Source organism: Otolemur garnettii, unplaced genomic scaffold (assembly GCF_000181295.1).
Source record: "Otolemur garnettii isolate 467f Iridium unplaced genomic scaffold, OtoGar3 scaffold00059, whole genome shotgun sequence".
Lineage (NCBI taxonomy): Eukaryota > Metazoa > Chordata > Mammalia > Primates > Galagidae > Otolemur > Otolemur garnettii.
Genome location: NW_003852454.1, coordinates 4,752,139 through 4,763,894, shown reverse-complemented (window position 1 = coordinate 4,763,894; position 11,756 = coordinate 4,752,139). Strand labels below are relative to the sequence as shown.

The following is an 11,756-nucleotide window of genomic DNA, read 5'->3' as shown; positions in this document are numbered from 1 at the left end:
CCTTAGCCGCTTGAGCCACAGGCGCTGAGCCCATACATCTTTTTAAAAACATTTTAACTTTCATTATGGTCGACCACCTCCTTAAGTGGACCTAATTCTCATAGACCAGACATGCACCTCATGTACATATCAGTACAGTAGGCCTCGTTTCCTATGTTGACCACCTCTGTATGTTGACCAGTTTGTTACAGTCCCTTGGGTGGTCAACTTACAGAAGTTCTCCTGTACATTTCCTTTCTAACCCTAGGTTATTTTGTTTTATGCACATAAGAGCATTATTCTGAGCAGAAGTCCACAGGCTTCACCAGCCAATGGGCTCACAGGGTTGAAGAACCCCTGAGTGGAGCTGGTGGAGCAGCAGGGATGACTTAAAACACCCCACATAGGTGTCTCTCTCTTCCCACTTTTCTGCAGCATTCTCCTGAGAACCTCTTAACAGCAGGTGAGGGGGTGGTACAGGGCCTAATAATGCTGGCATGGAGGAGGGGGATCAGGTGACTGTGGCCTGCCTCTGCCATGAACCAGCTATGTGTCCTCAGATGAGACCCCGTTTCTCTCTGGACCCCAGTTTCCACCTTTGTTAATGGAGATCACAATCTCTGCTCTCAGATGACACATAACACAACCTTAAAAGGTTTTAAAAACTGTGACATGGACCTTTTACAAAGGCTATAGAAGCTTCTGTTTGTGGTGTGCCTACTGCATGCCAGGCACTGCTTTGGGCTTTTCTTGGAGTGATGGTCCCCAAGTCCTCACAAGAAACCCTTTAAACAGCCACTGTTATTATCCTTGATTTAAAGCAGAGGAAAATGAGGCTCGGAGAGGTTGAGGAATGTGCTCCACGTGGCCCAGACAGGAGAGGGAAGGAAGAGCTGGATCTAGGTCTGCCTGCCTCTGTAGTCTGAGCTCCACAGACTTATTGCCCAGAGAGGTCAGTGAGCTGTCTGGATGTGCCCTGGAGTAGCAAAGCTGGGCCCCTACCAGCTGGGAAGAGCCGTCAGTGTGGAAGGGGTGCACTGACTGTCCATCCTCAGAGTCAGGGACACACATTCCTGTCCTGCCCTGCCTCTGCCGCAGTGCAGGAAACTCCTTAATCTCTGGCATGGTCTTTAAAATGGTTTTGAGGCTCAGCACCTGTAGCTCAGTGGCTAGGGCGTTAGCCACATACACCGGGGCTGGTGGGTTCGAACCCAGCCTGGGCCTGCTAAACAACAACTACAACAAAAAAATAGTCAGGCGTTGTGGTGAGCATGTGTAGTCCCAGCTACTTGGGAGGCTGAGGCAAGAATAGCTTACCCGAGAGTTTGAGGTTGCTGTGAGCTGTGATGCCACAGCACTCTACCGAGGGCAACATAGTGAGACTCTGTCTCAAAAAAAAAAAAATGGTTTTGAAACATTGCCCTTCATCTCACAGGGTAGCAAGAACTGGTTGAGGGGGTCATTTTGTGGGGACCCATGCTTCCTAAGTGCACAGATAGAGGACCACCCTGCACAGACATGCCAGTGTCCTCTAGGACCCCTAGCCAGCTCACTCAACCTCCCTCCAAAATGCCTGGTCCCTCACCTTTAGAATCAGGACACTAATTATACCTTTCTAAGCATTACTGTGGGGATGAAAATGCCTGGTCCCCTCACCTTTCAAATAAAATCGGGACACTTATTGTGCCTCTCTAATCATTGTTGTGAGGATGAAATGGGTTCATATGTTTAAAGCTCAAAGCCGTCTTTCCTGAAGTTCTCGGGCAGTGGCTGTGTCAAATTCTTCTGCTCTCCTTCTGCCAGGCACAAAACCTCCTGCAGCTCTAAAGGCCAATGTGGGCTGGGGGCAGAGCAAGTGGTACAAGCCCTGGAGGTCCCAGAGGTCCAGTGGGAGCCCCTGTTGCCTGTCCACGTGGCCTGAAGGTGAGGGTGTGACTAGCCCTGTCTGGGCCCCAGCTCCCACAGTACCTATTTATAGATGTAGTCAGGGAGCAGGGAGGGGATCAGATTGCAGCGCTGTGGGCTGAGGCCTGTTGGCTGCACACAGACCTGTCCCCCTCTCCTCCCAAGTTGCGGACAAAATGGCACGGAGGCTCCCGTGTCCCTGTGGCCTCTGGGTCTCTGCCCAGGCTGTGCCCTCTAATTCCTGGCAGGGCCACAGTGTGGGGTGTGTTTCTGGCTGGGAGCCCCTCCTGGCCCATCAGCCTGCATGCCAGCCAGACTCTATGTGCTCTTGGGCAGGCCACACATAGTGGGTAGTCATGACACTCACAGAACAATGATATCTTCTTTTTAAAAAAATTTTTTTAATTTTTTATTTTTGAGACTGAGTCTCATTGTGCAAGGACTCACTGACAGCGTCAATTGAGTGCTCATTGACTGTGCTCATTGAGATGAGCAAGTATGTGCCCACAGCTAGCACCAGGGGCTAAGCAGACCATAAATGAATACACAAGTCCCCCTGCACTGAGTTGGACTTATGGCTCAGGCCTGTAATCTTGGCACTTTGGGAAGCCAAGACAAGAGGATCACTTGAGACCTAGAGTTCGAGACCAGCCGGGCAACATATTGAGACCCCATCTTTAGAAAAAACAAAAACAAAAAGAACTATCTGAGTTTGGTGACACGTTTCTGTAGTCCTAGCTACTCAGGAGACTGAGGCCAGAGGATTACTTGAGCCCAGGAGTTGGGGACTGGAGTGAGCTGTGATTCCAACACTATACTGTAGCCTGGGTGACAGAGTAAGACTCTGTCTTTAAAAATAAATAAATAGGCCAGGCATGGTGGCTCATGCCTATAATCCTAGAATTCTGGGAGGCTGAGGAGGGTGGATTGCCTGAGCTCATAGGTTCAAGACTAGCCCCACTTCTAAAAATAGCTGGGCGTTGTGGCAAGTGCCTGTAGTCCTAAGTACTTGGGAGGCTGAGGCAAGAGAATCACTTGAGCCCAAGAATTTGAGGTTGCTGTGAGCTGTGATGCCACAGCACTCTACCGAGGGTCACAAAATTAGATTCAGTCTCAAAAAACTAAACTATAAATAAATAAAGAACTCTTGCAACTTAATACTAAAAAAGACAAATGACTTACATAAAAATGGGTAAAAGATTTGAATAGACATTTCTCCAAAGAAGATATAAAATGGGGCAGGGCATGGTGGCTCACACCTGTAATTCTAGCACTCTGGGAGGCAAAGGCAGGTGGATAGTTTGAGCTCATGAGTTTGAGACCAGCCTAAGCAAAAAGCAAGACCTCCTTCTCTACTAAAAATAAAAAAATTGAGGCAAGAGGATTGCTTGAGCCTAGGAGTTGGAGATTGCTGTGAACTATGATGCCACAGCACTTCACCCAGGGCAACAGCTTGAGACTCTGTCTCAAAAATAAATAGGTTAATTAATTAAGAAAGATGCACAGGGTAGCACCTGTGGCTCAGTAAGTAGGGCACTGGCCCCATATACTGAGGATGGCAGGTTCAAACCCTGCCCTGGACAAACCGTAACAACAACAAAAAAAAAATAGCTGGGTGTTGTGGTGGGCACCTGTAGTCCCAGCTACTTGAGAGACTCGAGAGGGTGAGGCAAGAGAATCGTCTAAGCCCAAGAGGTGAAGGTTGCTGTAAGTTGTGACGCCATGGCACGCTACTGAGGGCGACATAGTGAGACTCTGTCTCTAAAAAAAAAAAAGACACACAAATGGCCACTAAGCACATGAAAAAATGCTCATCATTAGCCCTCAAAGAAATGAAAATTAAAACCATAACGAGATAACACTTTAAACCCACAAGGACGGCTATAATTTTTTTATTTTTTTTTGAGAAAGAGTCTCAGGCTGTCACCCTTGGTAGAGTACCATGTCGTTACAGCTCACAGCAACCTCAAACTCTTGGGCTCAAGTGATTCTCTTGCTTCAGCCTCCCAAGTAGCTGGGACTATAGGCCATAAAGCCTGGCTATTTTTAGTTGTAGTTGTCATTGTTTGGCAGGCCCGGGCTGGATTCGAACCCGCTGGCTCCAGTGTATATAGCTCGTGACCCAGCTGCTTGAGCCACAGGTGCTAAGCCTATAATAATTTTTTTAAAAGACAGACAATAACAAGTGTTGGTGAAGATGTGGAGAAATCAGTACCCTCATACAATGCTGGCGGAACTGTAAAATGGTGTAGCCAGTGTGAAAAAAGTCTGGCAGTTCTCAAAAGGTTAAACAGTTTTGAAGTGACCCAGCAATTCCACGCCCAGGTATATACCGTGTTTCCCCGAAAATAAGACCTACCCAAAAAATAAGCCCTAGCAGGATGTCTATGCATTTGTTAAATATAAGCCCTACCCTGATAATAAGACCTAGTGATGGGTGTGGTTATGCAGCATATGGGCATAGCGACACCATGCATTTCGGGGCGGAGCAGTAAGGAAGACTGGAATACCTTTTATCTGCCACAGCTCCTTTCTCCTAGCTGTTGGCACTTGCGTTTTTGGCACTTGCATGGATACACGTGTGGTAACCATGGTCGCAGGCATCCTATTGCACATGTGCGAACGTCTAGGAGAGAGGAGTTCACGCATCACTAGCGCCAGCCCCACCAACAAGGTCGGCTCCCCCTGTCAGGTTCCAGAAGAAGACGACTTAACTGTATTTGAATAAATGTAGATTGTTGTATTATACTTAATAAAAATAAGACATCCCCTGAAAATAAGCCCTAGTGTGTCTTCTTGAGAAAAAATAAATATTAGACAGTGTCTTATTTTCAGGGAAACATGGTACCAAAGAAAAATGAAAACATATCCATGCAAAAACATTTACACCAGTGTTCATAGTAGTAATACTCATAATACCTCAGAAGAAGAAACAACGCAAATGTCCATCAGCTGATGAATGGTTAGACAAAACATGGCATATCCTTATAATGGAGCACAATTCAGCCATAAAAAAAACTAAGTATTGGCTCAGTGCCTGTGGCTCAAGTGGCTAAGGTGCCAGCCACATACACCTGAGCTGGCAGGTTCGAATCCAGCCCGGGCCTGCCAAACAACAATGACAGCTGCAACCAAAAAATAGCTGGGTGTTGTGACAGGTGCCTGTAGTCACAGCTACTTGGGAGGCAAAGGCAGTTTAATCACTTGAGCCCAGGAGTTGGAGGTTGCTGTGAGCTGTGATGCCACTGCACTCTGGCCAGGGCAATAGTTTGAGGCTCGGTCTCAAGAAAAAAAAAAACCTAAGTACTGCTACATGCTCTGACTCAGATGAACCTTGAAAGCGTGTTAAGTGAAAGAAGCCAATTGCAAAAGGCCACACATTATATAACTATATTTAATGAAACACCTAGAATGAATGTATCATAGAGACAGAAAGTAGATTAGTGGTTGCCAGGGAATGGGGGAAAATGGGGAGTGACTGTTCACTTGTACAGAGTTTCTTTTTGGGTTGATGAAAATATTCTAAAATTGCTTGTGGTGATGGCAGCACAAGGCTAAATATACTAAAAGCCACTGAATTGTATACTTTGAATGGCTGAATTCTATGGCATGTGAAGTATATATAGCTCAATAAAGTTTTGTTTTTTTTTAAGGCAGAGTTTTACTCTGTTGACCCCAACTAGAGTGCCATTGTGTCATCATAGCTCACAGCAACCTCTAACTCCTGGGCTCAAGTGATCCTCCTTGCCTCAGCCTCCAAGTAGCTGGGACTACAGGTGCCTGCCATAGGCCTGGCTAGTTTTTCTATTTTTAGTAAAGACTGAGTCCTGCACTTGCTGGGGCTGGTCTCAAACTCCTGAGTTCAGGTGAGCCACCTGCCTCAGTCTCCCAAAGTGGTAGGATTATAGGCATAAGCTGCCATGCCTGGCCAATAAAGTTGTTATAAAAAAAGAAATTGATAACCTACAAGAGGGACTCTGTCTAACAAAATCAAATATTTTGACCTGGTTGTTTGTATCTTCACATTAACCTGAAATAAATTTACTTTTCAAAAAATAAATAAAGTAGGAATGTTAATAAAGCCTGCCTCATCGAACCATTGAGATGATAAATTGTGGCTTGGCGCCTATAGCTCAAATGGTAGGGCACCGGCCACATACACCCAGGCTGGTGGGTTTGAATCTGGCCCAGGCCTGCTAAACAAGAATGACAACTGCAACCAAAAAGTAGCCAGGCATTGTGGCATGCGCCTGTAGTCCCAGCTACTTGGGAGGCTGAGGCAAGAGAATCACTCAAGCCCAGGAGTTTGAGGTTGCCGTGAGCTGTGATGCCATGGCACTCTACCAAGGATGACATGGTGAGACACTGTGTCAAAAAAGAAAGATTGGCAACTTGTGGAAGACTGAAACTAGACCCAAACCTTTCACCTCTAATAAAAATTGACTCTCACTGGGTAAAAGACTTAAACCTAAGACATGAAACCATAAAGATTCTTGGAAAGAGTGCAGGTGAAACACTTGAAGAAATTGGTCTGGGAGAAAACTTTTTGAGGAAGACCCCCAGGGCAATTGAAGCAATACCAAAAACATTACTGGGATCTGATCAAATTAAAAAGCTTCTGCACTGCCAAGAACACAGTAAGTAAAGCAAGCAGACTGCCCTCAGAATGGGAGAGGATATTTACAGGTTACGTATCTGACAAAGGTCTGATAACCAGAATCCACAGAGAACTCAAACTTAGTATTAAGAAAAGAACAAGTGATCCCATTTCACTATGGGCAAGAGACCTGAACAGAAGCTTCTCTGAAGAAGAGAGACACATGACATATAGACACGTGAAAAAACGCTCGTCTTCTTTATTCATCAGAGAAATGCAAATCAAAACCACTTTGAGATATCATCTAACTCCAGTAAGAGTAACCCACATAACAAATTCCCAAAACTACAGATGTTGGCATGGATGTAAAGAATAGGGAACACTTCTGCACTGCTGGTGAGACTGCAAGCTAGTACCTTCCTTTTGGAAAGAAGTTTGGAGAACACTCAGGGATCTAAAAATAGACCTGCCATTGGCTCCTGCAATTCCTCTACTAGGAGTATATCCAAAAGACCAAGAATCACTTAGCAAAAAAGATATTTGCACCAGATTGTTCATTGCAGCTCAATTCGTAATAGCCAAGTCATTGAAGAAGCCCAAGTGCCCCTCGACTCACGAATGGATTAATAAATTGTGGTATATGTATACCATAGAATACTATGCAGCCTTAAAAAAAGACGAAGCCTTTATCTCTTTTATGTTTACATGGAGGGATCTGCAACATATCCTCCTGAGTAAAGTGTCTCAAGAATGGAAGAAAAAGTATCCAATGTACTCAGTACTTCTATGAAACCTACTTATATTTACTCACACTTTCTTGTAAAAAATAGAACACAACTATAGCCCAGGATGATGGAGAGATATGGAGTGAGAGGGGAGGGGAGAGGGGAGGTGTGACAGAGGGAGAGTAAAAGGTGGGATCACACCTATGGAACATATGACAAGGGTACAAGTCAAATCTGTAAAATGTAGAACACAGATGTTCTGACACAATAATTGAGTAAATGAGGTGAAAGCTATGTTGATTGGCTTAATGTAACCACGTTAGATTATATAAAAAAAAAATTAGAACAATGTACCCCACATATGCATGAATGTATTCATGATCTATGTGTATTTGACTTAAAATTGTGGTATATGTATAACATGAAATACTATTCATCCATTTAAAAAAAAAAGCCTCAGTGCCTATGGCTCAAGTGGCTAAGATGCCAGCCACATACACCTGAGCTGGTGGGTTGGAATCCAACCTGGGCCAGCCAAACAACAATGATGGCTGCAACCAAAAAACAGCCAGGTATTGTGGCGGGCACCTGTAGTCCCAACTACTTGGGAAGAGGAGGCAAGAGAATCGCTTGAACCCAGGAGTTGGAGGTTGCTGTGAGCTGTGATGCCACAGCACTCTACCCAAAGGCAACAGCTTGAGGCTCTGTCTCAAAAAAAAAAAAAAAAGAAAAAAGAAAGAAAGAAAGAAATTGAGACACCACAGACTGTTACTAGCATGTGTAAACTAAGAGTAAACACATTGAGTGAGAGCTTATTAGCTTAAGGCATGGGTTTTGTGACATCAATGCTAGTGGCTGCTATGGTTTGGATGTTTGTCCCCTCCAAATCTCATGATAAAATTTCATTTGATCATAGCCAGGCATTGTGGTACGTGTCTGTAGTCCCAGCTACTCAGGAGGCTGAAGCAAGAGAATCACCTAAGCCCAGGAGTTGGAGGTTGCTGTGAACTGTGATTGCACAGCACTCTACTGAGAGCGATAAAGTGAGACTCTGTCTCTACAAAAAAAAAAAAAAAAAATTTCATTTGATCCCGGGTGATGGAAGTGGAGCCTAATGGGAGGTTGGAGGTGTTTGGGTCATGGGGCAGACCCCATTTTTAGTAATGGATTTAATACTTTCCTTCAGGGACAAGTTCTTTCATTTTATTAGTTCCCAGGAGACCTGACTATTTAGAAGAGCCTGGTATGCTCTCTCTCCCTCTGTCTGATCTCTATACACGATAGCTCCCTTTTGCCCCTCCCATGAGTGGAAGCAGCCTGAAGCCCTCACCATGTGCACATGCCCAGATCTTGAACTTCTCAGTCATCAGAATCGTAAGCCAAGTAAACCTTTTTACTTTATATATTATCTACCCTCAAGTATTCCTTTATAAAACCAAGACATTGGCTCTCTAACCTCGGAAAGCTATTTTCTAGTTGTTTTCCACGTCGTTGATGTTTCTAAGCTCATGACCTTCGGGGAAATGGTGCCTTGGGCTAAACATTTCTCTTTCAGCTTTTGCTCACAAAGATACTTCTCTGCACTGCCTCCATGCAAGCAGACAGCCGTTTCCCAGCTGTGTGGGATGGCATGCATGAGCCAGGTGCTGACGTCTGAGGCCCATTCCACTGTTCACTGGGACAGGTCAGTGAACAGGGCAGATGTGTGCCAATGGGGTGGGAAGTATCCATTGCTGTTCACCCACAGGGCTGAGGGTTTACATAAGGCTGGACAGGGGAAACTAGCACACAGCTACAATCTGTTGGTGGGGCATGATGTCTGATTAGTTCCCTTTCCTCACCCCAAAGTCATCCCTTTCCTAATTAGGCAGAGGATCAGATCAGCCCCTAAAGCAGTGGTTCTCAACCTTCCTAATGCCATGACCCTTTAATACAGTTCCTCATGTTGTGGTGACCCCCCAACCATAAAATTATTTTTGTTGCTACTTCATAACTGTAATTTTGCCACTGTATGAATCGTAGTGTAAATATCTGATATGCAAGATGGTCTTAGGTGACCTGACCCCTGTGAAAGGGTTGTTCGACCTCCAAAGGGATGGTGACTCACAGGTTGAGAACCGCTGCCCTAAAGCCACAATCGGTTGCTGGGAGCTTGCTTAGTCAGGCCAGGCTGCTCCCAGCCCAGCCACAGAACATGGGCAGTCGTTCACCTACCTGGGCCCCAGTCCCCTCATCTGCACCATGGGGTGATGTCACCTACTTTAATGAGTTGTAAGGATTGTGTAAGATAAGTAAAATGCCATACTTCAGGCCTATTAAATTTATGCATTTTTTTTCATTTTATTCTTCTATCTAGGAATTTTTGTAAACGTTTTTGTCTCTGTAAAGCAGAGATAGATGCATCTAAATCAATATACGGTGTTTTCTGCTAAATGGAAAAGTTCACTATAAAATTTTCTTAAAATGTGCTCTAAGATAATGGCCTGAAGGTACACATGCATTTCTCCCCAAAACAATTGGAGGAAAATACCTGCTGCTATTTGGGACTGGGGAGGGGAGAGAAGGGGCGGGCATGCTGGGGGAGTTGGCATGAGGAAAGGCTGGGTTTCAGGGGCAGGGCCCTGGGGTACTGCACTCCCTGAGCCCTCTAAGGGCTGCTAGTTCCTTGCCAGGGACAGTTGTCATGTCGTCAGCATTGCCAGGACTCCCAGCTCCTGGATCAAGCCCACACCAGCTGCCCTCTGCTTTCACAGCCCTCAAGAACAATCCCTGTCCCATTACCCATTAAACAGCTTTTTTTTTTTTCTTTCCTGTCTCTGAACTGTAAGCTTCTTAAGGAGGAACAGAGTAAAACTCACTTTTGTAACTCCAGGATTTAGGACACATTAGGCCAAACCTAAGCTGTATCAGAATTACCTGGAGGGCTTGTGAAAACACATTGCTGGGGTGGTGCCTGTGGCTCAGTGAGTAGGGCATCAGTCCGGTATACTGAGGGTAGAGGGTTCAAAACTGGCCCCAGCCAAATTGCAACAAAAAAATAGCCAGGTGTTGTGGCAGGCACCGGTAGTCCCAGCTACTTGGGAGGCTGAGGCCAGAGAATCGCCTAAGCCCAAGAGCTGGAGGTTGCTGTGAGTTGTGACACCATGGCACTCTACCAAGGGCGATAAAGTGAAACTGTCGCTTAAAAAAAAAAAAAAAAAAACATTGTTGGGCTCCATGCCTGGAATTTCTGATGCTGCCAGCTCAGGGACCACGCTTCATGAAGCCTTCCCTGACCACTGGGACCCCAAGTATCAGGACTCGGTCCCTACTGTTCTCTAGGTCTCAAGGGTGAGGCACACATTCCTCATACCTGTGCATCCCTCACACCAGAGCTGCTCCCACGGCCCCTTCCCCAGCGCATGTGGGTCACACACCCCCTGTAGGCTGGAGAAGAGAGGAGCAGACCTGGGGGACCATGAAGACCTCAGAGACTCAGAAGCCTCCTAATACCCCACGTGGGAGGATGTTCCCAGAGGGTGGAATTTCCTGGCTGAACAAAAAATCAGATGGCCTGCCCCCATCCAAGACCCTTTCTCTACATGACTTCACAGTCCAGCCTGGATAAACTCCCCAGTGCCAGCATATGGGCAGGATGGGGGTCAGTGCTGATTGGGAAGGGGAAGAGGAAAGCCCAGTGGTCAGCACCAAGGCCAGAGGCTGGAAGTTCAAGCCCTAGACCCACCCACCCCACTCTGTGCTGCACAACTCCAGGGGGTGCCATTCACAATGTAATCCCTGTGGAGAACGACCCCTGCAGTGGTGCAGTGCACAGCCTGTGCAGGTTTATGCAAAGTCTTGCCAAGCCTTCTCTGAGAAATTCCTTCATTCATTATTCTCTGAGTATGTACTGTCTACCTAGCATGGAGCAAGGCCTTGGGCTCCTGGAGGAGACCAAAAACAGCCTGCCCTCTTGGGGCTTTTAAGAGAAAAGCCTGCTACAATGCAACAAGGAACAAATGCTTGAACCAGGGCATGGCCAGGCACTGTGGAGCTGGAGGGGTGGTGGGGTGGGAGGAGAGTGGCTTCTTCATTCCATCCAGGGAGGTCAGGGAGCTGGCACTGGGGGCAGCCAACTCTTTCTGGGCTGGTTAAACCAGCCAGGCTGGAGACCATCAGGTGGCTGCAGACCATCAGGTGGCAGAAGCTGAATCTGCAGCCTCAGCGTCTGGAGTTGGGTAGTCTCTCAGTCTTCAGAGAAACTTGGAGCTGCAAACCTTGTGGCTGCCTGGTCTTTCAGGTAGTGGCTGCCCTCACCCCTTTCCTTGCCGTGGTCGGGTATGCAGAATCAGGGCTGGGCCTTGGCCTTGGCCTTGCTCCTCCTGGGCAGGGGGGCCACCTGCCTTAACCTGGGCCTAGGATAGGGGAGACTTCATATTCTGGGTCTCACTCCACTTTTGTCACCTTATCATTGACTGTACATACTGGTTTACTTGTCTGTCACCCCCATCAGATGGGGGCCACTTCTTCATTTCTGTGCCTCTAACACCCAGCCCACAGCCTCGCATATA

At 46.5% G+C, this 11,756-nt stretch overlaps 1 protein-coding gene across 2 annotated transcripts in view; it reads right to left on the bottom strand.

Moving 5' to 3' along the window:
• Nucleotides 1–11,756, bottom strand: part of STEAP3 (STEAP3 metalloreductase) — a 41,081-nt gene that overhangs the window by 19,386 nt on the left and 9,939 nt on the right. The window contains exon 1 of one of the 2 annotated variants that reach the window (XM_023514804.1): nt 4,395–4,498. The exons of the other annotated variant lie outside the window; for it this stretch is intronic. Within the exon in view, the coding sequence (XP_023370572.1) occupies nt 4,395–4,488 (94 nt within the window). The 5' untranslated portion in view covers nt 4,489–4,498. Of the gene's footprint in view, nt 1–4,394; nt 4,499–11,756 lie in introns of those variants that run through there. 2 annotated transcript variants of the gene reach the window in all.